Source organism: Podarcis raffonei, chromosome 6 (assembly GCF_027172205.1).
Source record: "Podarcis raffonei isolate rPodRaf1 chromosome 6, rPodRaf1.pri, whole genome shotgun sequence".
NCBI lineage: Eukaryota > Metazoa > Chordata > Lepidosauria > Squamata > Lacertidae > Podarcis > Podarcis raffonei.
In genome coordinates this window covers 94,458,226-94,483,770 of record NC_070607.1, presented here as the reverse complement: position 1 = coordinate 94,483,770, position 25,545 = coordinate 94,458,226, and the positions used below count along the sequence as shown (strand labels likewise).

The 25,545-nt window shown below is 46.9% G+C and overlaps 1 protein-coding gene across 3 annotated transcripts; it reads right to left on the bottom strand.

The window, feature by feature from the left end:
• Window positions 1–1,273: 1,273 nt before the first annotated feature.
• On the bottom strand, window positions 1,274–24,561 carry ARFRP1 (ADP ribosylation factor related protein 1). Of its 3 annotated transcripts, none has more exons than XM_053394564.1 (8): window positions 24,433–24,561; window positions 19,501–19,600; window positions 18,230–18,317; window positions 17,616–17,698; window positions 16,248–16,329; window positions 14,429–14,499; window positions 4,094–4,194; window positions 1,274–2,282 (listed from the first exon to the last, which is right to left on the bottom strand). In XM_053394564.1, exons 2-8 carry the CDS (start codon window positions 19,591–19,593, stop codon window positions 2,195–2,197), a joined length of 606 nt encoding a protein of 201 aa, XP_053250539.1. In that variant the 5' UTR covers window positions 19,594–19,600; window positions 24,433–24,561; the 3' UTR covers window positions 1,274–2,194. The 3 variants fall into 3 exon arrangements, with proteins under 3 accessions (XP_053250539.1, XP_053250540.1, XP_053250541.1); XM_053394565.1 differs by lacking the exon at window positions 24,433–24,561 and adding an exon at window positions 24,155–24,174; XM_053394566.1 differs by lacking the exon at window positions 1,274–2,282 and having other exon boundaries at window positions 4,090–4,194.
• Window positions 24,562–25,545: the final 984 nt, after the last annotated feature.

The following is a 25,545-nucleotide window of genomic DNA, read 5'->3' as shown; positions in this document are numbered from 1 at the left end:
CCCAGCTGGTCATTAAAGAGCTGGCAACCAGGAGGTTAAACCTGAGTTTGCTTCTATCCTTCTCCTCCCCAACCCATTTTCCTTGTGTGGCGTGTTTTTTGAAAATTTATTATTATTATTGTAAGCCTGAAGGCAAGGACTTTTCTTGTTTGTATTGATCTGTATTAAGCTGCCCTGAGAGCTGTTTCTTTTTGGCGGAAGAGCAGGATAAAGACAATTTAAACACACTTTATTTATAAGGTAATTTCTAGGCCCCCTCTCCCTGCATCACCTGATGCTTTCAGGGTGCGTTGCAGCAGAGTAAAACCACAATTTATGAAAGCAGATACAGTGGTACCTCGGGTTAAGAACTTAATCCGTTCTTAACTTGAAACTGTTCTTAACCTGAAGCACAACTTTAGCTAATGGGGCCGCCGTGCCGCCACCGCACTATTTCTGTTCTCATCCGGAAGCAAAGTTCTTAACCCGAGGTACTATTTCTGGGTTAGTGGAGTCTATAACCTGAAGCGTATGTAACCTTAAGTGTATGTAACCCGAGGTACCACTGTACAGAATTTGGGTGGGCGGGCGGCGGGAACAGTCAGAGCTACAATCACAGCTCCTCGTTTGCAGACATAATGGAATTTCTAATCTTCCCTGCCCACTCAAAAAGCCCAGATAAATGGACAGGTTCCACCTGACACCAAAATGATGACAACGCTGGCATCAGTCATGCCTCTGGGTCAGCCTATGCCAAGATAGCACCATCCAGATGCTTCACACTAAGCAGGGGTTGGCAAGGTTTGCCTTGCCTGGGCTGGGCTGGTTCACTCCAGCGGCAATCCCTCCATGGGCTGGATCGTGCCCGCGATTTCTGATGTCTGCGTCTGCACAGACGTGATTTCCGGCGTCTGCGCAGACGCGATTTCTGACGCCACGAAAGTGAGTCCCCGCGCCGTGCTGGTTTAGCACAGCGTGCAGGGACTCGCCAAGCGGGTGTCTCGGTTCAGGGACAGCTCGTGGGCCGGTTAAACGACCCCCGTGGCCCGCTTGTGGTCCATGGGCCTTAGACTGCCGACCCCTGCACTAAAGCTTCCATCAGGCCGAGCCAGCTTGGCAAAAGCCGCCCTAGAGAGAGGGTGTTTCAGAGGCCATTTGCATCACAAATGAATGAATAATCTAGGTAAAGCAGGAGTCAGAAGCTGCAAAGGGTTGGGCAAGCAACTTTCATTCATAAGGAGGGATATTTGAGCAGCTCTGCCAGAGAGAGGGAGCCATGAATTCTGCAAAGTCGTACAGAGGAATATGAAACTTTTATTGAAACAACAATCCCTGTATGGTCTCCCTGGACCCCCGGGGAAATACACAGAGCATCTCAGTGCCAGCCAGATACAGAAGAACCACAATTTTCTTCATTTGACTGAGACAAGAGAGAAAATGTCTTCTGAAGGCAGCTTCCCTCTAGCAAAGACCACTGTGGGAGCACAACATCACAGTGCAGGCTTTGGCTTTTGGTCTCTGCAATGCTGCAGATCAATCAGCAAAACAAACTGGAAATATAAGACCCCCAAAAAATCAATTTTGACCCTATACAGCAGTTTCAGCCAAGCTGGTGCCCTTCAGATATTGTGGACCACAACTCCCCGTTAGCCCCAGTGATGCCTCAGTCCCACCGTAGGATTTGTGACATGTTCTCGTTGTTACAAAGGAACCGTCATCTCCCACACCAAACCCCTCTTTGCCTTACAAACACCCTTGGGTCTCCCGTCAATGCAATTCTGGATTTGGGAAGGCAACTTCCAACAGCAAATAGGGATGTTAGTCCCTGCCCTCCCCCTCCCAATCAAATCCAAACACCGATTTCCATCCGATTAGCCATTGCAAGGACCTTCAGTCAATTCCACAGGTTAAAAGCGACACAGAAGGAGCTCAAGGCCTGCACTCTTACAGTGCGCAGGTGCACAAGCACAGCTGATGATGGTCACACCCCTTAAGAGCTCAGGAGAGAGCACAGGGTAAAGACTTCGGTGTGACTTCTCCTGTCAAGGAGTTCTCTTGTGAGACACCAAAAGAGGACATTCATGCCTTGAGCCCAGGCCAGATCTCTTTGGGGGTTGGGGTTGGGAGAGAGAGGGTGGGGAGGGAGAAAGATAGAGAAAGAGCCGTGAGTCTGTGCGGGACAAAGGTGTCCAGTGCTCAGTTCCTCAGTGGTCCTTTACGTGATGTCCTTCTGCCTGGGGGGGCGATGGATATTCCTCACCACGCACTTCACCATCCATTCAATCCCTTCGTTCACCCCTTTCCTGAGGACACACAAAAAAAGAAAAGGCCACCACTTATCACCCCCATCTTTGCAGTGTTCCTTCTGCCTTCAGAAATCCTTCCCATCACCCTCTAGGGCAGTGAGGCCAAACCTTTTGATGCTAGCACCCCCTTGGTTCCATAAACTCACCCCCCATTAATAAGCATTATTCAGAACAGCAGTTTGCATGACCCACTAAGGAAGATGACAACACTTTAAAATTCAATACAGTAACAACTCATTGCACATTTATTCAAAATCCAATTAAAATTATTTAGTTTTATTCATTTAACAAAACCGGTAAACTTGATACCAGCTTTTCAAAGTCTGGTTGTCATTTACACTTCCAGCACTCCCCTAGAGGAACACCCCCCAGGTACCTCCCAATTTGGGAATCATGGGTCTAGGGTCTCCCCATAGCCCCTTCCCTTTCCCATCTCCTGCTGTCTACATCTATGCTGCAGAAGGGTGCATTTTGAGAGCAAACACGCTATATAAATTCTAATGGTAATAATACTAGGATAACATGACACAGGGGCTCTTGATGCTCCAGGTCATGCAACTTAAAAGGTTGCATAAGACAGGCTGGGTCATTTTTATTTGAGGTCACCTTGCTGGGTAGCCACAGCTGGCCAGGAAGTCAGGGCAGGTCAGGGCAGGAATAGGTGAGGGAAGCCCAGGTTTCCCTCTTCCTTCTCTGCCAGCCCTCTAGGTTTCCATTGTGAGCCATGGAGGGAGGTTTCATATTCCGCAACTAGGACAGAAACACAGCAGGCTGGTGGCAAAGGAGATGGAACCTGTCAGGGGACTGCCATCGGAACAGGGAAGGGAGGCCGGGGGATACAGAGAGCCTCCGATGCTTCTGAGGAGCAGCTCATCGTCCAGCGGTGAGGAAAGCTACACCTCCAGTGGAGGGAAGGGGCCAGCCAAGCGAGGAGAGGGCTCAAAGATGTTGCTGAGAGCCCAAGCGCCTCTCCTAGCCCGGCTGGCCACGGGGCACACAAGCCGTTTCCGTCACCCAGCCTGCGCAGAGGGGTGAAACGGAAGGAGGGGAGGCAGAGATTTAGGGTGTCTAAGTTCTTATGCTGAGGAAGGGGGGAACCGGAAGGGGCCACTCCCGGATTCTGCAAGTGACTAAGATGGACATGAACTTTGTGGTTCTGCACTGTAAATAGTTTGTACCAATAAAACCTGTAAAAGACAGGTCGGAGTCCTGCCTGCTTACTCACGAGCAACCACCAACAGCATCTGACAGAACCCTTTGTCCCTTTGCCAAAGGCACCCCGGTGGTGCGTCAGTGCTGGCTTCCCCTTCTCTGCAGCCGGCACACAAATACGGGCTAGCCAGTATTTCTGTGGGCTTCCAACTTTTGTCAGCTTGTTCATAAGCCTGGTTTAATCACTCCTTTGTTCTTTGCCAGGGTTTGCCTCCCGACTGTTGTTGTAGCTCAGCACTGCCACTCCTTGCCAGCTCACACAGGTCGCTCGGCGATCTTAAGGGCCAGCTAGCGAATTTAGTGGCTGAGATCAGATGCAGCGTCAGCCGCTATGCCTCATCAGCCTCAAGGAGGCAGCCTCCCATGTAAGCCACCTCTTTTGGTGCGGTCAGAAGGCAATCTGGCAGCAGGCCTCCCCCTCAACCTCAAGGGTAGACGGTGCAACCACAGGCCAGGGCTGGTATTTCCTCTCTATACCATGACAGAGTGGAAGGATTCTGTCTTCGTACTTCTCCAGCCTATGACGGCATCCACATGCACCCTCTTTTGTTGCTGCTTTGCACCAGAGCACTGATGGGCTGCCCTTGTCTACTTACCCTGTCAGAGCAGAGCAGGCTTGGGTCAGGCAGTCTCTCTTCCCGATTTTGTTGATGCAGTCGCTAAAAGCCGTTTTGATGTCAGGGATGGACAGGCAGCTCTGCAGGAGTAAATGAGGGAGTTACTGTCAGAGGCTTGTCCTTTTACAAAGCACCTCCTTCGCTCACCTACAGCGAGTCTCCCTGGACTTGGAAGCCAGGGCAAGATATATTGGATCAGCTTATGCGCTGAGCCAAACTTTAAGGACCTGAAAATCATCTAGGCCAGACTCACTGCCAGACACAAGCCGCAGAGAGAATTGTGCAACTCTACTTTACTCAGAAGCCTAGCCAAAGCGTGAGTCTGCTCATATTTAGGAAGCAATGTAACGCTAAGCCCTTTTTAGTCATTAAGGCTATTCTCTGCAGAAACAAGGACATCTATAAACAAATGCACATGTGGCGTCAGAGCGTCATGCAACTGGAAACTCTGTTTTTTCAGGTTTCCTAATAGCCCAGAACCCTGTCAGTGGACGTTGCAGATGTGCGTGCCAACTTTTATTTTTAATGCACATTTTATTTAGGCAAATAAGACGGGGGAAACGAAACAATGTTAGCTGACTTTAACAATTAAAATGTTCCATCGACCCTGAGTTCAAAGTATAGTTTAACAGACACAGTCCATATGTTCCGACAAGTATCCAAACAAAACTGATGATTTTAAGCTATATGTGCAAACGCCAAGTTAAGTTTTCAAAATGCTGCACAGACGTTACTTCTGCCATTCTTACAGCAATTCTCACAGTGTTTTATTTGGGCAGGCTCTTGATGGCTATAGTTAAGTTGCCAGAGATACTACAGGTATCAGTGTCAAACTTTATTTCGGTCATAGACCAGCACAAGATAAAACACGCGGATAAACGGAACACATAAGACTCAAAACAGGTAAGGGATAAAAACTAGTAATTAAAAGCATCATGTTTTCTTTTGTTTACTTTTAAAAAATGTGTCTGAATTGTTCCATCCCACACTTAAACCACAGCTGCTGGGAGACAAACAGGGATTTACGTTTAAGTGGTAAATCAAACATATAGTACCAGGGTTGAGCAATAGATAAGGAAATACGAGTAAGATGTTTTAAAAGAAACTTCCTCAGTTGTTGTCAGATTGCTGGGATTATAAAGAGGAGGAATCGTCCACATCTGCGCAAAGTTGCGTTACTGCTTGGCCATTTAAGTTAAGTCATTTGTGTTTAAGTTCAATGTCATCATTGAGGAAAATTCCAGAGTTCCAAAACAGCAGGAAGAGGTCCATGAAGCAATAATTACTGAGAGGGATTTGTACCGAAGGACCTCCAGTGAACTGCCTTCGGACAGAGATGGCTAAGTCCCCTGGGTATTCAATTAGGACGACGTAATAAACATAATGAAGATAGCAGGCGTCATGCATTCGTGGAAGAAAGCAGTGTTTGGAAGAGACTCAGGAACCAAGACAAAAACCCAGCAGACGGGTTTTGGTGAGATACTTCCCTGAGATTTTGATTGCTCATGGAAAATGCAAAGCACTTTTGCCATTCCCTTATATACACTCTCGGTCTAGCCTAAGCCATCTCGCTGCGACTCGGTGAGGCAGCTTGGGTGGAGAGGGCCCAGAGCTGGGGTTTGGGTCTGGCTCCAGAGGTAAACGAGACCCCTTCTTCAGTGCAGCACAAACAGCCCTCGCTGCAAAGGGGAAAGGCAAATGTCATGTGCCCAGAGCTAGTAGCAAATGTTGAACTAAATGCTATAATTAACAAAACAATGTAATACGCCAAGATCAGCTAGGAGCCAATCCATTTATTGTGGCATAAACTGCTATGGGCTACAGTACAGCTTTACTCATGCTGCCTCTGGATCCACAGAATTAGTTAATTAACTGCATTTTTGCCCCACCTGCATACTTCTCTCCCTCCCCATTTTATCCTCACCGCAACCCTGTGAGGTAGCTCAGGATGAAATACATTGGCTGATCCCTCAGTGAGCTTCATGGTTGAGTGGGGATTTGAATTCTAGTCTCCCAGGTCCTAGTCCCGCACTCTAACCACTACATAACACTGCCATCACGAGTAGCAGCCACTGGTGTGCTTCACTTTCTCCACGAGTCTATCCAATTCCTTTTTAAAGCCTTCTAAGGCCACGGCCATTGCCAGATTTTATGGAACAATGTTGTTTTCCATTAAAAAGGTGCGGAGATGGTGGACTCAGACAGATCTTCTGAAGTCTGGGGGGCACCTCCCTGGCAGAGTACTCAACCAGCAGTGCACTCAATAACTGCAGAATACAGGGCAGGACCTCCACGTAAACAGGTTCATGCAGGCAAAGGCAGTCCTGTAGGTATATGGATACTAAACAGCTTGGCTTTTTCAAAAAGTCGGAACCAGAACTCTGAATGTCAAAGGAGACCGGATAGGCTCCTGCGTCCGTCTCTTAAGTCTGTGTGTGGTCTTGCAGATATCGTCTTTGCAGTGTTTGTGTGCTGGGGGGGTTGACACAGAATGCTTGGAACTCAAGTCTAAAACATTCCTTCCCGTAAAAGCGCCCAGGTCATCTAAGGACAAAGGGATGGGAACCGGCCCCACTTAGCTAATGGCGCAGCATGACGTTATAACAATAAGTACACAAGAGCACAAAGGTGTCCCTGTAAAAGAACCAGCCTGCTGCATATTAGATATTGCACAATCCTTAGGAAACCTTTCCCAGGCAGATCCATTAACACAGCTGTGTGCCTGAGGGTTTCTGGACTCAACAGCACTAAATCTCTTTAGCTCGGAAAATTGTTTGTCCCCGTTCTCTATACATTCAGACAACTCTTCATATATTGTCAGCAAACTTTGCACGATACAGACACTGAGATCGAGGAGCAGGTCTGGGTCTATGTTTTGCTTCCATGAGACACCATTTTGAACCAAGATAGCAGGCGGAACCTTCCAAAGGAGATTAGCACATCATTTACAGCATCCTTAACTGCCTGGAGGAATTGTCTTCAGAGGAGGTCCTGGCACTCCCCAAAGCAACTGTTACAGAGGAGTAGGCTGGTCAATTGTTATGGACCGGCTGGACGAAGGGGAATGGTGGGAGGCAGCAGCTGGGGAACCCCCAAGGGAAGAAGGCTCAGAGCCAGGGGGTTGGTGGTGGTGGGACGACATTGAGGGGTCAAAGGCAGAAGAGGGAGCAGACTGGGAGGAGAAAGTGTCAGAAGCTGAAAAGGTAATAGGGTTTAGTGAACAGGAGGCGGCTGTGCCAGAGGGTAGTCTCTAGACCAGCAATTCTCAACCTGTGGGTCCCCGGATGTTGTTGGACTACAACTCCCATCATCCCTGAGCTCTGGCCTTGCTAGCTAGGGGTGATGGGAGTTGTAGCTCAACAACATCTGGGGACCCACAGGTTGAGAAAGGCTGCTCTAGACCATGGGTAGGCAAACTAAGGCCTTGGGGCCGGATCCGGCCCAATCGTCTTTTAAATCCAGCCCGTGGATGGTCCAAGAATCAGCGTGTTTTTGCATGAGTAGAATGTGTCCTTTTATTCAAAATGCATCTCTGGGTTATTTGTGGGGTCTGCTTGGTGTTTTTACCTGAGCAGAATGTGTGCTTTTATTCAAAACGAATCTCTGGGTTATTTGTGGGGCATAGGAATTCATTCATTTTTTTTCTCTCCAAAATATAGTCCGGCCTCCCACAAGGTCTGAGGGACAGTGGACTGGCCTCCTGCTGAAAAAGTTTGCTGACCCCTGGTCTAGACCCAGAGGAGGCCAGGAGATAGAGATGAGATTGGATGATGAAGAATCCAGGGAATCTCCCCCTTCCATGCGACCAGCTCCTCCCCCCCCCCCAATCTCCCAGAACAAATAGAGGAATGAAGAGGGCAGAGCAATGAGGGACTAGATGAAAGAGCTGAGATTGCTAGGGAAGGACCTGGGATGGGGGGGAGTCTTAGGGAGCAGGGGGAAGATACAGACCTCCAGTCCTCGCAACTGCCTCATTCGGGCAAGACCTACTGTGAAGGGTTGCTGTGCTCACCAGGCCTGCACTCTTTTGTTTCCTGGAATAAAGATTTAACTTGATTGACATTGGGAGCTTTTATCATTTTATTGCTGACCCACGCCTCACTCCAGCTCCTGACATCAAAAGACACTGTCTCGGGGGGGTCTGGGGCCCTAGGAACAGAGGGAGCTGCCTTTTGATGATGATGCAACACAGATGCTACACCACTAAGCTATGGCTTTCAGAGCCTCAGCAAACTCCCAAGTAATGGCAAGTTGAAGGTTGTCAGCTATAAATGGATAGGGATGGAGTGGCCTGGGAGTCACGAGGAAATGAGAAATTGGGCATCTGACCAGTAAAAAACAATCTGCTCAACTGAAAAGTCAAATACCGGTCAAGTATTTTTAATCTGACGCATTCGGCAGGTTTGATGCCTGAGCTAATTAATCATTATTGTGAAATGGGGAAATTGTGATGAATAACATTAGGCAACTGTGTTATATGCTGGATGTCGAAGTCATTAATACTTGCATTAATTAATTAATTATCATTAATAGCTTGCATTAATACTAGGTCTCAAGATGCATTCTAATCGAAATAGTCTCTAAATGCTGTTGATACCAGGCTACACCAAGGATCCTGAGATGAATGAATGAATGGCTGACACCAATTTTTGAAGACCACCCTTCAAAGATCTGCACTGTTTGCCAACTCATTACTGAGCCCAGTTCAATGTTTTCTCTATATGGCCCTAAATGACTTGGGACCGAATTATCTGAAGGGAGGATGCTGTCCTGCTCACAAATTGAGATCTGCCAGGGAGGTCCTTATGGCCTAGTGCTATATGGATAATGCTGAAGACAGAACCCCATGTTGGTGCTAGAATAAGCTACTGCTGAAGCTTCCTGCCCAGGTCTTCTGAAGATCAGTTTGCTTTCAAAAGTCAAGTTTGTGAAAGTTGGAGAAATGCATGGCTACGCTTTAACCTGACTCTGACCTGGATGTGTTGGATTAATTTTATTAATATGTTTGCTGGGACCTGTCCTGCTTTTTTTAGTGAAGGGTAGGATAAACACCCCCCCCCATTAAAATAATAATATAAACCTCAGTTGTTAGCCAGATCTGTCTCCAGCCTTAAGTGAAGCACATGGGTTCTCCTTTTGAGGCCAGCAACAGAAGTATAAGCAAAGCCAGACATAAATTTTGGATGATGCTGTGTTTATAAAAGAAGTCAATCAAAGCACTGCCTAGCGGTTGGAGATTAAGTGCCACATCATCCAAGAACAGGGACGATCTTTTTATTTTTTATTCTCCCTCCCCCAGCAAAACACCAATAGGAAAAAGAATTCAGAGGAAGTTGCTCACTATTACTCAGCACTATTTTGTTTAATCCTAATAAAATCAACTTATTGCTCACTGAGAATTTCTTCTAGACGAACACAGCTTATGATTTCATTCGTTTATTCCTCGTTCTTTTGTTGTTTTTGGCTCCCATCCTGGAAAAGCACTGTCAGGGCTACGGTAGATTTTTCTTAATTTCTTTCCAAAACACGAAAACAAGGAAGAAATAAAGGAAGACGCCTCTTTAAAAAATACAACTGGCTTTTTTTTTGTTTAAGAAAAGTTGCTTTGTTAAGGATGCAGCAGGTCAATTCTTCAGTTAACATCAACCTCAATATGTAAAAAAAACCCCACTATTTCACCCTGTCTTCCTCAGCTTCGCACGCTCTTGGTTTTTTGGACAATTCACTGGGGCTGGTGGGAGTTGTTGTCCAAAACATCAGGACGTCGCCAGGTTGGGGGGAAAGCCCACCTTAGTTCCTATAGCAAACAAGGTGAGAGTCATGGGTTGCTAACCTTGGTCCCTGGCAAATGTGTTCCTGTGTGGAGATCCCTGCAGCAGAAGCAGCAAGAAAAGGCCTCCTGGGCATGGAGAGCAAGCAGCTAGAATTCTTGCCTTGGCTAGCAATGGACACCATTGTTATTTTTTAAAGGGACTGAATCCAACCAAGATGTCACATTAGTTCAAGGATTTCTCCTCTATAAGCTGCCCTCAGTCTGTTCTGGAGTGTCAGGGAACTGCCATCAGCTCAGAGGTGAGAGGTGGAAGGGCAGTTGTGTTACATCTATATGAAGCCACTGGGAGAGATCATCAGGGGGTTTGGGCTGGGTGTCCATCAATATGCAGATGATACCCAGCTCTACCTCTCTTTCACATCAGAACCAGTGAAGGCGGTGAAGGTCCTGTGTGAGTGCCTGGAGGCGGTTGGAGGATGGATGGTGGCTAATGCATTGAGGTTGAATCCTGGCAAGACAGAAGTACTATTTTGGGGGGACAGAGGGCGGGTTGGTGTGGAGGACTCCCTGGTCCTGAATGGGGTAACTGTGCCCCTGAAGGACCAGGTGCGCAGCCTGGGAGTCATTTTGGACTCACAGCTGTCCATGGAGGCGCAGGTCAATTCTGTATCCAGGGCAGCTGTCTACCAACTCCACCTGGTACGGAGGCTGAGACCCTACCTGCCTGTGGACTGTCTCGCCAGAGTGGTGCATGCTCTAGTTATCTCCCGCTTGGACTACTGCAATGCACTCTATGTGGGGCTACCTTTGAAGGTGACCCGGAAACTACAACTAATCCAGAATGCGGCAGCTAGACTGGTGACTGGGGATGGCTGCCGAGACCACATAACACCGGTCTTGAAAGACCTACATTGGCTCCCAGTACGTTTCCGAGCACAATTCAAAGTGTTGGTGCTGACCTTTAAAGCCCTAAATGGCCTCGGCCCAGTAGACCTGAAGGAGCGTCTCCATCCCCACTGTGGAGCCCTGTTCAGGCAAGTTTTTAATGTGTGACATCTTAGTGTATTTTTGGTCTTTGTGGAAGCCGCCCAGAGTGGCTGGGGAAACCCAGCCAGATGGGCAGGGTACAAATAATAAATTATTATTATTATTATTATTATTATTATTATTATTATTGGGAGTCTCCGAAGATCTTGCGAAGCAGTTCTTCCTCTGGCGAGGAGGGAAGCCCCGCCTCCAGTGGGGAAGGGGCGCAGGGATCAGAAGATGCTAGGGAGAGCCTCAACACAGAGCCTGAGCAAAGTGGAGGGGAGGCAAGTCCCCCTTTGCCAACGCCCACTTTGCGAAGTAGGTTTACGCGCAGAGAGGGGAGGAGAAGGATGGGGGTCACACGACTGGTATGCTGGGGAAGGTATAAGGACTGCCCACTCCCAGATTCTGCTAGCGACTGAGCAGACATGGACTTGCGACGCTCTGCACTGTAAAATAGTTTGTACAGATAATAAAGCTTGGAAAAGACAGGTTGGAATCTTGCCTGTTTGCTTTCGAGCAACCACACCAGCGCCTGACATAGAGGTTCCCCAACTCTCTGGAGCAGATCCTTTTGAGGGGCAGGAGTGGAACAGGTAGAAAACAATCCCATTGCACAGGCAGAAGTCCTCGTGCCAATGGGACGGCTTTGCTGGATGCAACCCAAGGAAAGCTACACAGCGCTGCTCTCAACTTCATGAAGCATCTGACCAGCCAACTGGAATCCTGGAATAACGTATAAAACTTTGGCACAAGTTCTGCTGCAACCAGGCACTGCTGCTGCATTTGGACATTAGATGATCTGATGAGAGGGCAGCCGCCGCCGCCACCCAAAAGGACAGCGGGGGACTGAAACAGTTCCAGCAAACAGAATGGCTAGAGACAAAAGGAGAGTTTCCAAACTGAACCTCCTCAAAGTAAAGAGAAACTTTGCCCAAGTGTTTTCAGGTGTAATCAAGCCTGGATCTACCTGCGCAGCCCAGAATCAAGTTCAATGGATTGTGATGGATAGTTTTTTGTTTCAAATGTTCCTCTAGTGAAAACCAAAACAAGCCTCTTTCTCCCTGCTTTGTTAAGGTTTTTTTCCAGACGAAGCACTCATTGCAAGGGGGTGAGGCACTCTAGAGCAGGCCCTAGCAACGGCAGACTTTTAAGCTTGGAGGGATGCGGTTGAATTTCCTTTAGCCGTGCACCCATGTGCTAAAGCCCACCCTTAGTCCCCCATCAGGCTTAGCAATTTGGCTGGCACCCCACAGGAAACAGAGATCGCTCTAAAGTGCTCTGTGCAAGTCTCTTTGTGGTGTGAGGGCACACGCTAGTCTGGCACATTCCACAGATGCCGGAATTCATCCCTCGTAGGCACTCATTGCAACACTTTCGCCAATTCTTTACAGAAGCGTGCGTAACGTAAACCAGAGTGGAACATCTGACGCAAGCACAAAAGAATTCATAAGCATGACCCAGTTCTTCGTTTAATTTTCGCTTCCACATTCCAGACTGCTCAAAGCACCTTCTTTGGGCAGGACCCACCTAGTACTGCCACTGAGTCAAGCTACAACCTTTAGACAAAAGGAATTGGGAAAGCGGAATGCCAGGAAAAAATGGTGCCAGAAACGTAGCGTTTCCTTTGTATGTACGTCAGTAATCCGCCACCACCCTTCTGAGAGGAAATTCCAAAAAAGGTTCGCTCTGTCTGCCAAAGCTGCTGAGAATCTTTGAGCTACGGTGAATAAGGAGACTGCTGTTCCTTGTTTCGATGATAGATGCATTTCATCCCGGAGCTTCCAATGTGCACATTTTTACTTCTGTATGCATAAAGGTTTCCGCAGCGTAACTCTGAAGACCTTTAGTTGCCACATTAAATTGGGTGACGTGTTTATTTGGCATAAGCTCTTGTGGAACGCAAACCATCAAGTGCATGAAGTGAGAGTCTCGGCTGGATTAGTGTGCGCATCCGCCGGCACAAATTATGTGTGCGCATGTTCACAGAGTCAGAGAGGACATTCAAGGTGCAGACCTTAACAGTACTGTAGGGTCTATCCCGTTTTCAATGAGTGACTGGCTCCCCCTAGAGGACAGCATGGGGACACTGGAGCTGTTCGGATTAATGAAAGCTACAGTGCCAGTCTTCCCCCAACCCGTGCCTTCCAGATATTGTGAACTACAACTCCCATCAGCCCCAACCAGCACAGCCATGGGGAGGGAAGACAGGCTACATCAGAATTCCTAGTACACTGGATACCACAGCCAGGGCATCAAAGAGTATGACATATCTTGCCCCTAGCATGCAATGCTTCTTTTCTTGCATATTCGTTCACTTCAGCCAGAACTGAAGAAAGATCAGCTTTGGGATAGATTTGAGCTTCAGGGTCAGGGATTAGAGTGCAGATCCAGAAACACTGGAGTGCAGCAGTTTCTCCCTCCCAGAGACTTTGCTCTGAATGCACCTGCTTTTATGCTCACCACTGGAGGGCTGGCTTCCTGTGTTATGGGGCAGTAAACTGATACCTAGGGGACGCGGGTGGCCCTTTGGGTTAAACCACAGAGCCTAGGACTTGCTGATCAGAAGGTCGGCGGTTCAAATCCCCACAACGGGGTGAGCTCTCGTTGCTCGGTCCCTGCTCCTGCCAACCTAGAAGCTCGAAAGCACATCAAAGTGCAAGTAGATAAATAGGTACCGCTCCGGCGGGAAGGTAAACGGCGTTTCTGTGCGCTGCTCTGGTTTGCCAGAAGCGGCTTAGTCATGCTGGCCACATGACCTGGAAGCTGTACGCCGGCTCCCTCGGTCAATAAAGCGAGATGAGTGCCACAACCCCAGAGTCGGCCACGACCGGACCTAATAGTCAGGGGTCCCTTTACCTTTTAAACTGATACCTATGTCACCAAAAACACACTTGTCAGGCAAACACATACAATCCCAAGACACCAACTCTTCCCATGGAAGGAAACAGAAAAAGCTGTATTTGGCCCTACTTTCTGGAGGCAATGGGAAGAGCAAGACAGAGCAGGATAGCTCCCCTCCAAGAAAATACATTGTTGTTGGTTTTTTTTTGCACCCCAGACCACCTCTCCTGGTTTGAGGTCACCTGACATAAGACCACTACAAACATCCAACAGCCAGTTTATACAGAATGCACAGGGAAGGAGAGAAAATTTTCAGGTCGCATTTCCTGGAGGCTACTGAAATGTGTAGCTCACAGCAACTATGTCTGGTAACTAGAAAGTCACAGAAGCAGCCAGAGAGGGACAGGCTGAGATTACCAATTATGTATCAGTGAAAAGACATATGTATCCGGATGGAAAGCGGGACCTAGTTTCTGTTCCATTTTATAGATTTTTTGCTGCTGAATTCTTATGCCATTCTCTTCCCCCTTATTGTTGCTTTCATATTTTAGCTGTGCTCAACTTTGCTAGCTACTTTAGAGGGCAACAGAAAAGTAGTCCTGAAATACTAATTAGAAATTTAAAACACCACTAACTGGGAAGGATTTTGAAACCAATGATGATCTCACCTCCACGTCTTGCTTGTTTGCCAGAACCAACAATGGAACACCTTCCAGGACTTCACTAGTTACCATCTTCTCTGTGAGGAAGATGAAAGGGAGAAGAGAACTGGGTTATATCCTTGGCCACAGCTTGGCCACAGTCAAGGAGGACAGCTTAACCACAAACATTCATTTGGATGGCAAGTTAAGCCAAACCTTGGCTTAGCTCAGCAAAGTATGGGAGTAAAAGAAGACCAGGGAGGAATAAAATGACTACAAGCTCCTCTCTGGAACAGGCCATTAACAGAGATCCTGTGTATGTCAGAATGAAAACACTTTTGCACTGAGGACTCAGTGGCAAGAGGACATTTGTAGGGACTGAAATAGTTAAATCGTTTAGTTAAACTGTATTGAAGAGAAACTGCTAGGTGGAAAGAAAACAAGGCCATATTTGAAAGGGTTGAAAGGGAGCAATCAAGCTATGTTAGAGATAAGAAAACATTTGCAGACATCAGAAGATAGGAGAATGCAACCAATCATGCTTTAGAAGCTTCAATGAAAATGGCTGATTGTGTAAAATAGGGTAGCAACAAAGGGAAGTAAATGTGCATATAAAAAGGTACAAGCTGCTAATTGGTTAGTGTTCCTGAAATGATGCTTTAAGACTGTGTTCTTAAAGAGTGTGTTTGATTATTTTACACTGCTATATCTATACTTGTATTACATTTGAACCCTTCGCAGTGACTTCTGCACTGGGATTGCCCACCCTGCACGTGCAAACAAATGCTTATTGATTCATTGCCTTGCTATTATTGGCCTCCAGTAAGGGAACCTAGATATTCCCCTACACATTCATATCACACTTTTGATCCAATTGTCCGCAACTAAACTGTAGCCTATGCACAGCCGAGGGGAACATCTGGAGTAAAAAAGTTAAACGAGGGGTTCCAGGAAAACTAGCAACTCTGGGAGTTTGCACGCTGTTTCGGCTCTTTAGCTATCCTGCTGCAGATTCTCTCCCCCCCCCCTTGCTATTTTTTATAAAACAGCTGTTAAACAAGTATTCCGTTTTATCAGAAATGAGTAGATAATAACTAGATAACAACTAGATAGATAATAACTCATCAGAAATGATTAGATAATAACTGAAGTTATTAGACTGTCTTTTTTTTACAGGGGGTAAGTTGTGGAATTTATTGTCGGGTTGACTGCTGCTGGGAAGAAGTCCACGTAGCGCCAAGCAGACTGGTCCATCAGCACAAGTATTTCTGCTTGCCTCACGGAACAATCTGCCTTCTCCTTCTCCCACATGCTGCTCTAGGTGTTTTCCCACCCCAAGAGCCAATTTTGGGAAGCATGTGCGAGGGAGAAAGCCCTGTTGCAACACAGAAGTCCTTGTGTGGGGTGGCGGAGCTTGCTAGCTGAATTCCACCCTCTGAATTTTATTTATATTACTGCTTTAGGTTTTCGTATTGTACAAATATTACAGTCTGTGTTTAATTGTAATTTATTATGTGTATTGTAAAGTGCCAGTGACCTTTTGATGAATGGCAATATATACAGATTTCTTAAATAAATAAATAAATGATAGTGTATTATTTGGAAAGCTATGTTGAAAAGGCCAACCATGTAACCAGCTAGCTGCACTGACCTTTAAAATGACGTTATGCTGCAAGGAGAGGAAGAACACATATCTTTGCTTGGACATCTCTGGACTTAATTGGGGGCTTCAACTTTTGCTTTGCGGTTGGCGAAGTCGCAGGAATACACTCTGCTTGTTTCAAGCAGTTTTAAGCCCCTCCCACCCTACACAGACCAATTCCAGGAAAACTCCCCGCATGCTCACCGAAAGCTCGTTTTGATTCCGAAAGCCTTTCTTCATCGGTGGAGTCGATAATGTAGATGACGCCGTGGGACTCTGCATAATACTGAAAATACAAAATAGGAGCTAAACCAAGTTGTTCTCCTCATCTATTTCATGGGACTGCAGGGTCAGAAGAAACTAAACCCTAATCCTGCCCAGCTGCTTGCCGCTGACAGTTGCCTGCACAATTAACTCCCTGCAAACTAGCAAGCACACAGTCCTTTCAGAATGCTCTGCGCTATAAGCAGAAGCCAAAGGTGTGCACTAATGCCCCAGAGACATATGCCAAAAGCATTGCTGTCAACTTTTCCCTTTTCTTGCGAGGAATCCTATTCGGAATAAGGGAATTTCCCTTAAAAAAAGGGAAACGTTGGCAGCTATGCAAAAGAGTGCAACAAAGTATGTAGCTATAAATTGGTCACAGAAAGAAAACTAGATGCACATAACAAGCAGATGTTAAATTCCCAGGATTAAACAGTCTATCTATACAGTTTGTTAAACAAAAATATAAATAAGTACATGCATACATACATACATACATACATACCAGTGGACATCAATAAGGCTATTGACTGCTTTCAGAGCAAAAACATAAAGCTCTCCTGGGTCATTAAAACAAAACCATGGGGACAGTAAAACTTTACTTTTATTAGAAAAAAAGCAACACTACATTTTCAATACTTGATAGCCTGGATAAAAGCTATTTATTGTTCTTGCAAAGCTCTTAACTTAACTAGGCTCTGATTCCATGCTACAATTACACAGTGACTTCATTTATATCCAGCCTTTTCCCTTCCTGAACTCAGTGTGGGATATCCTCACAAGTAACTCAGTCAGGTAGGTTAGGCTGACAGGTCGTGACTAGCCAATGGCTAGGTGAAGATATGAACCCAGGCTTCCCCAGTGCTAGTCCAACACCCTAGCCACTAGGCAACACTGGAAAATTTGTACCATTGAAGCTCACATAAATACTAGGATGAAAGACTCCTCAACTCCCAGAAACCCACACTATTACAAAGAAATTAGTGGGATGGCACAGAAAAGACATTTCATTTGCATAGTCTATATCCTTGCATGAGTCTTGTCTGATGGTCCCAATACACTTTGGGTTGAATCCGGACTTTGTGGATCTTCATTCCCCATTAAATCAAAAGTCAAGTCGTGATTAACTTGTCCTATTGGGTTTCGCTGAGGATCAAGTTCAATGAACTTCGTCTGGATCCAACTCCTTGTGTGCTGCCCACACTGACTGGGAAGCGCAATTAACCGGGGAGCTCTCTTGCTACAAATTTCAAAGGGACCATTATTAAGATGGCAAGGCATTTCTGAACACACAGCCGTCATCCCTACCTTATCCCAGAGAGATTGAAGCTCCTCTTGTCCTCCAAGATCCCAGAACATTAGCCTGGCTTTGCCCACATCTATAGTGCCAACTAGAAGACAGACAATAACCCAAAATGGGCCTCTTTTTTGTACAAAGAGAAATCCTAAAGTCCCCCAGAGGTGATGTTTGTCAAGAGCCACCACTAGAAAACTACCCAGAATCCTCCACAAGATGCATGGGAGATAGAAGTTTGGTTTATTTCCTTAGGAAGAGAGGTTTTGAAAACCACTGCTCCAAAGCCAATGAAAAACACTTGAAACCTGAAGCAGGAATAGGGGGAAAGCAGTGAGGGAGAGTTGACAGTGCCCACAATGAAAAAAAATTTGTTAAAGTGCAGAGTCATTAATTAAATCGGATAGGCTAGAGAGAAAACTCTGTGAATGGACAGCTGTGTTCTTTTCCCCCTGGAATCTTAAGAGAAGCACTGTTATCTTCAGAATGCATATATCATGGCCTTGGATACTTCAAGCAGCTGCTCAAACTCCCTTTTTAAACTTTTCTAAATAGTTCCCCACCCCGTCAAGGTAAACTCTTATCATCTTAAACCTTATTTTCACTTAGCCAAACTAGATTCACTTACTGTTCAAGCCCACAGTAGTTGTGATTTTGGATAAACTCATTCCTTTGTAGTTCCTGTTAAATCTTGTTTTAGTCTGTTCAAGGAAGGTCTGGAAAAAAACGGAAGCAGGGAGGAAGAAGGAAAGCAGGTCGTTAAACTAAGTGCTTTCTGGGACATAGGAAAACTTTATTGTAAAACTGGAATTCCAAGATTTATAGCTCTGCAATCAATCAATCAATCAAATCTAGCTGCTGCTAGCCAACAACCAAAAATTCTGTGACCAAATTAGCAAACTTACATAATCTCCACTGAAATAAGAATTTCCTTTTTATGGAATATTATGAAGTTTAACATTTAAACTGGGAAAATTGTGGCAGGGGTCCATAACCAAGAACACGGGGACAGAATAAAGCATTAGTAAGACAGAGGTGTGCAGTCTCACAACCCACCCTGACCATCATTCTGCTGCTTCACTGAGCTAAGCCATGGTTTGTCTGTAAACCATGAGCCCAGATTCAAATGCCATGCTAAGCCAACCCATGACTGAGCTCAGTGCACGGCAGAACGACCAAGGAGCAAGGCAGCCACAACTTCCTCTCCCAGAGCTTGCACGAAGCCCTTTCCACTTCAAACCAGGCCAGAGTTTGGCAGTCCTTAGACACCTTTTTTTTACTCCAACACTGTATGAGCAGAAAGCAAGTTCATGTAATGGATCTTTCATTTCCCCTTATTTCTCCCTGCACCCCCCCCCAAAAAAACCCCTCTTCAGTGGGTTAGTGAAACCTACAAAACATCATGGGCCATGTTGGATGGGACTGCAGTGGGTGGATGGGGGGCAATCACCCAAAATCAGGCATAACAGACTCAACCCAAGTTCAAGAAATTTTCCCCTGCCTTCCACTGCAGAGTGTTCAGTAGATCTTTCTTGCCTTCTTGGAACACTGGATTCCTTTGCTACAGGAATTCTGAGCAAACTTTTACCCACCAAAACCCAAGACGACTGAGACCCTTAATTTTATATCTGCTTGCAACAAAAATATTATTATGCAAGAAAATTACTAGAAACTCAAACCAATGAAAAGCTGGGGCAGGAGGGGTTGGACAGCTGACCTTATGATGCTAATTGTGTGCTGTTTTCCTGAAGGATTTATCCTCCTAAAATTAGAATTCGGGATTAACTCATCTTACCTAGCACCTTGGAAATTACTACATGATACGTGAAACCAGACAAGGTAGTGAGGAAGAGGAGAGGGTTCTCTTTCCTCCTCCACCAAACAAGCATTGGAACACACCGTTTTACCAGCATTGTCCAGTCCGAGGATCAAGATGCAGTATTCATCCCTTCGGAACATATACTTGTAAAGCCCGGATAGCAGCGTATACATCCTGACCCTACAAGCAAAAATATCAAATATTAGATTGCTAGAAATGTGTCCTCCCCCTACAAGCACATTATGTTCCTGACCCATCTCGGAAGGGCGTGACTTGTGGCCCTATGCATGTAGCCCAAACAACATAAGAACGACTTTTCTGCACCTTGGGGAAACATGTTCACTGGTGTGAGCAGGGGCCAATCATGCAGACTGCAGTCATGTCAGCTGCTACCTGCCTGCTGGAAGGAAGGCAACCAGCCCTGCAGGGAGCGCACCAACGTCACGCCATTTTAACCCTCAGCTACAGTAAGCCTCATCTGAGTACAACACCAACGTTCTTGTGGTGTAGGTAGGAGGATGTTTCAAAACCACAGTGTCGGCTAGAAAATAAAAACACAATGAAAAAAGAACCAGCTGCAGGTGGTGCAGTTTCCCCATGAATATATATAGCCTATTTGAAAAAGATAACATCAGCCTTCTGAACCAAGGCAGATAAGCCTGTGGTCTCTTTCTTACATGTAACTATGTTTAGCATCTAGTGAAAAGAGTACATGCATTCCTAGATTTGCTTTGCAAGAATTTGTATTTAATTACATACACAAAAGATGAAGAAGAGTTTGGACTTGATATCCCGCTTTATCACTACCCTAAGGAGTCTCAAAGTGGCTAACATTCTCCTTTCCCTTCCTCCCCCACAACAAACACTCTGTGAGGTGAGTGGGGCTGAGAGACTTCAGAGAAGTGTGACTTGCCCAAGGTCACCCAGCAGCTGCGTGTGGAGGAGCCGAGACGCAAACCCGGTTCCCCAGATTAGGAAACTACCGCTCTTAACCACTACACCACACTGGCTGAATTTTCAATCATGTAAATAATTTGTCAGTTAATTTAAATGATTTATTATGTTGTTGTTGTTTAGTCCTTTAGTCGAGTCCGACTCTTCGTGACCTCATGGACCAGAACACGCCAGGCACTCCTGTGTTCCACTGCCTCCCGCAGTTTGGTCAAACTCATGCTGGTAGCTTCGAGAACACTGTCCAACCATCTTGTCCTCTGTCGTCCCCTTCTCCTTGTGCCCTCCATCTTTCCCAACATCAGGGTCTTTTCCAGGGAGTCTTCTCTTCTCATGAGGTGGCCAAAGGATCGGAGCCTCAGCTCTAGGATCTGTCTTTCCAGGGAGCACTCAGGGCTGATTTCCTTCAGAATGGATAGGTTTGATCTTCTTGCAGTCCATGGGCCTCTCAAGAGTCTCCTCCAGCACCAGAATTCAAAAGCATCCATTCTTCGGCGATCAGCCTTCTTTATGGTCCAGCTCTCACTTCCATACATCACTACTGGGAAAACCATGGCTTTAACTATACAGACCTTTGTTGGCAAGGTGATGTCTCTACTTCTCAAGATGCTGCCTGTCATTGCCCTTCTCCCAAGAAGCAGGCGTCTTTTAATTTCATGGCTGCTGTCACCATCTGCAGTGATCATGGAGCCCAAGAAAGTAAAGTCTCTCACTGCCTCCATTTCTTCCCCTTCTATTTGCCAGGAGGTGATGGGACCAGTGGCCATGATCTTTGTTTTTTTGATGTTGATTTATTATTGACAACGCTAATTGGATTTTCTCCCTCTAGGTCCAAGGCATATTTAAGCATCCCACCCCTGGTCAGCTCCTCTAAGCTCAACCAGAACTTAACTTGATGCAGGACTCAGACCCAGTGTTTGTTTTCCAGCACCACAAGATGAACTGAATTCTGCATGACCATCTACCCCCATCTTTCCTCTTTATCATCCCTGCAATACATTTTAAGACTGTAAGCTCCTTGGGGCAGGACTCTCTCTCTCTCATATACACTTTTTAGAACGGACGCTCTGTGATCTTTGAATAAATGGTGACATATTTAAAAAAATCATGGCATTGTAACAAATATGTGAAGCAACAAAGTGGGGAACAGAGGAATTTACACTTTTTACATACTTGTACTTGTGTGATATACATAAAGATGTTGACCCAATGTGCAGTGGTCATGAAAAAGGCAAATTCCATGCTAGGAAAAGGAAAAGAACTGAAAATAAGACTGCCAATATCATAATGTTGTTATACAAATTTATAGTGCAGACTTAATTGGAGTACTGTGTACAGTTTTGTCCCTCCTAAGCTCAGAAAGGCTATTGTAAGGTTGGAAAAGAACCAGAAAAGGACTGCCAAAATGATCAAGGGGATGGAGCAACTAACCTATGAAGAAAGGTTTCGGGCTTTTCAGCTTAGAAAGATGAGCAAGAGGCAACAGGATAGAAGCTTATAAAACTATGCATGGCATGGTCACAGCAGACAGAGGAAAAAAAGGTTTGCTCCCCTCTCTTGTGACACTCAAACTCGCAGGCATCCAGGGAAGCAGAGTGTAGGAAGGTTCAGGACAGATTTTTTAAAGCACTTCACTAAAGTTAAACTTAGTGATGTATGGAAGTGAGAGCTGGTCCATAAAGAAGGCTGATGGCCAAAGAATTGATGCTTTTGAATTCTGGTGCTGGAGGAGACTCTTGAGAGGCCCATGGACTGCAAGAAGATCCATTCTGAAGGAAATCAGCCCTGACTGCTCACTGGAAGGACAGATCGTGAAGCTGAGGCTCCAAAACTTTGGCCACCTCATGAGAAGAGAAGACTCTCTTTAGACTCTTTTTCTTTCTCCCCACAAGTCCTGAAAGGGTCAGGGGGCATTTCCAAGGGCAATACTCCTCAGAAGGCCACAGTCCAACAAACAAACAGACAGACAAATATTCCCTCAGGAATTCCCCATGAGGATTCAAAAGGGCTTTGTTCTAAGGGAAGACCCCGTATCAATGTGGAAGCATTTATAAAAGCAATTAACTCTTCTACATAGCTGCCGTTTATTTATTATAGAATTATGTCATGAGTCTGTGAGGACTTTGAAGACTTGAAGACTTTCCCTGGAGGATGAGTTGAGTTACTGGGTGGATGAAACTGAAAGATGGGCTTATCCCTTATCAATTTTCATGAGGCTTTGACCACAGCCTCTTAAGAAGCCATATCTGCCTGTGTTTTATCAGGTTTTCAATTAATTGGCAAAAGGAACTCCTGAATTATGCAGCTTCAGAAGAGTTTAGTTTTCTGTAGAAAAGTGTACCGTATTTTTTGCTCTATAAGACTTACTTTTTCCCTCCTAAAAAGTAAGGGGAAATGTGTGCGCGTCTTATGGAGTGAATGCAGGCTGTGCAGCTATCCCAGAAGCCAGAACAGTGAGAGGGATCGCTGCTTTTGCTGCGCAGTGATCCCTCTTGCTGTTCTGGCTTCTGGGATTCAGAATATTTTTTTCTTGTTTTCCTCCTCCAAAAACTAGGTGCGTCTTATGGTCTGGTGCGTCTTATTGAGCGAAAAATACGGTAACTTGGCTAAGGCTTGCAGATGGTGCTAGCCTGTTTTTCTGCCAACATCTCACCAGTCCAGAATTAAATTACATGTTTACTTGTAAGCTGGAGGAGACTCTTGAGTCCCATGGACTGCAAGAAGATCAAACCTCTCCATTCTGAAGGAAATCAGCCCTGAGTGCTCACTGGAAGGACAGATCCTGAAGCTGAGACTCCAATACTTTGGCCACCTCATGAGGTGAGAAGAGAAGACTCCCTGGAAAAGACCCTGATGCTGGGAAAGATGGAGGGCACAAGGAGAAGGGGACGACAGAGGACAAGATGGTTGGACAGTGTTCTTGAAGCTACCAACATGAGTTTGACCAAACTGCGGGAGGCAGTGGAAGACAGGAGAGCCTGGCATTCTCTGGTCCATGGGGTCATGAAGAGTCGGACACGACTAAACGACAAACAAGTTAAACTGTGGAACTCACTGCCACAGGGGGCAGGGCTGGCTACCAAACTGGACGGCTTTTAAAGATGATTAGATAAATCCATGGAGGAGGGGGTTGTTGAAGGCTGCTAGCCATGATGCTCTCTGCCTCCATGCTTCTGAGTACCTGCTTGCTGGTTCCCCATAATGGGCATCTGGCCGACCCATAGCTGTCAACCTTCCCTTTTTTTGCGGGAAATTCCCTTATTCCGGCGCCGTTTACCACTGCTATCCTGGATAAATATCCTGTAGACCAGGGGTGTCAAACTCAAATTCATCGGGGGCCGCATCAGCAGTTTGGTCACCCTCAAAGGGCCGGTTGTATCTATAGGACTCAATATGCGCTCAATATAAAAACAAGTGGAGGTTTCCCGAATGCATGTAAAGTGGAGGTTTCCTGTGTAGAACGGCCGGCGCCGCTAGAGGGCAGACGTTCTCTGGCTTGTAGGCTGCTGCGCATGCGCTGAAGAGGCGGCTTTCTTGTGTAAACAACAAAAAAAAGCGAGAATAAAAGGTGAAGGCTGGCGGCCGGCGGCGGCTACACGGGCCACATGACGAGGTCTGCCGGGCCGGATTCGGCCCGCGGACCTTGTGTTTGACACCCGTGCTGTAGACTGTCCCCAGGACAGGCGAGGCTGCTGATCCCTTATTTTCGAGGCTCCCCAGGACAGGCGAGGCTGCTGATCCCTTATTTTCAAATCTGAAAGTTGACAGCTATGGGTCGACCACCGTGAGAACAGGAGGCTGGAACGAGAGACGGGCCACTGGCCTCATCCTGCAGAGCTCTTCTCACGTCGACAAGGAGGGGCCTCTGAGCATGTGCGAAGTGTTTCCCTCTTGAATGGACCCGAGCATGCGCAGAAGGCGCTTCCCCGCGCCCCCCTTTGAGGAACTCCAGGCGTGAGCCCCGGCACCTCTTTCCACCCGCGGCCGCCGAAGAGTAACGGTCGACGGGGCGGGGCAGGCTCACCTGCCCAGGTGAGTCGCTGGAAGGCCGCACGACTTACCTGAGCTACCTCAGCCAAGCCGCCTTCAACGGCTGCTGCTCGCCTTCCTCGTACCACCCCTCCTCCTCCTCCTCCTCCTGCTGTGGTAAAGGCCGCCCGGCGCAGGGCACCCTGGGAAACGCAGTCCTCCTCTCCCCCGCGCCACGCGGCGGCTTCCGAGGTCGTCTGCCAGCCCAGCACTACAATACCCAGCGTGCATCGCGCGCGAAGACGCGCATAAACGCACAAGCCCCGCCTCTTAGGCCGACGTGCGCGCCGGGCACCAGGGACAGAGCGGAAATGGAAAGGCTGGCGGACCCAAGATGGCGGCGCTCGTCTCTGGTGCGCCTTCCGGCTTCCGGGCATAGAGTTGGGTCTTCGCTCCTCTGTGTGGTTGCCGGAGCCTGGGGTCGCGGGGGCTGAGAGGGAGCCTGGCGGCGCCAGGGAGGCGGGATCTGCGCGAGGCCTACCTACCGTCGTCGAGCTCCCGTAGCGGGCCGGGACGTCCAAAACGTTGGGCCTTTGGTCATTGCAGCCTCCCTTGCGAGCAACCCTGCGAGGTAGGCCACCTGGGGGTGTTGCCGGGTCTCTCGGGGAGGTTTTGGCACAGTCTGACCCCCTCCTTTGGTAGTCCTCACAGAACTCTAGCTCGATGGGTGCCATTAATTTGATTTTTTTAAACCTAATGTTTAATGTTTAAACCTATTAAACATTAAAAGCTTCCCTAAACAGGGCTGCCTTCAGATGTCTCCTTAAAGTCTGATTGTTGTTCTTCTTTATGACATCTGGTGGGAGGGCCCCACCACATTGGGTGTATGGCCCACTTTAGTCAGCGATGAGGAACTTCAGACAAAACAAAAAAAAAATTTTCCTTCCAGTATCACCTTAAAGACCAACTAAGTTAGTTCTTGGTATGAGCTTTCGTGTGCATGCACACTTCTTCAGATACACTGAAACAGAAGTTGCCAGATCCTTCTATATAGTGAGAAGGTGGGGAGGGGTATTACTCAGAAGGGTGGTGGGAATGGGTGATTGGCAGATAGCTGTGATGAGCCTGTTGACGACTCTTAACTCCTATTGCAGTCTCCTATTGCAGTCGTTAAGAGTCCTCAACAGGCTCATCACAGCTATCTG

Bases quoted from the DNA above. Each gene is read 5' to 3' on its own strand.
- ARFRP1 (XM_053394564.1), bottom strand. From the start codon at position 19,593: ATGTATACGCTGCTATCCGGGCTTTACAAGTATATGTTCCGAAGGGAT. The intron at 18,318-19,500 runs GTGTGTTCCAAT...GTTTTTTTCCAG, and splicing joins TGGACAATGCTGGTAAAACG to ACCTTCCTTGAACAGACTAA. The intron at 17,699-18,229 runs GTAAGTGAATCT...TCTGTCTTCTAG, and splicing joins AACTACTGTGGGCTTGAACA to TTGGCACTATAGATGTGGGC.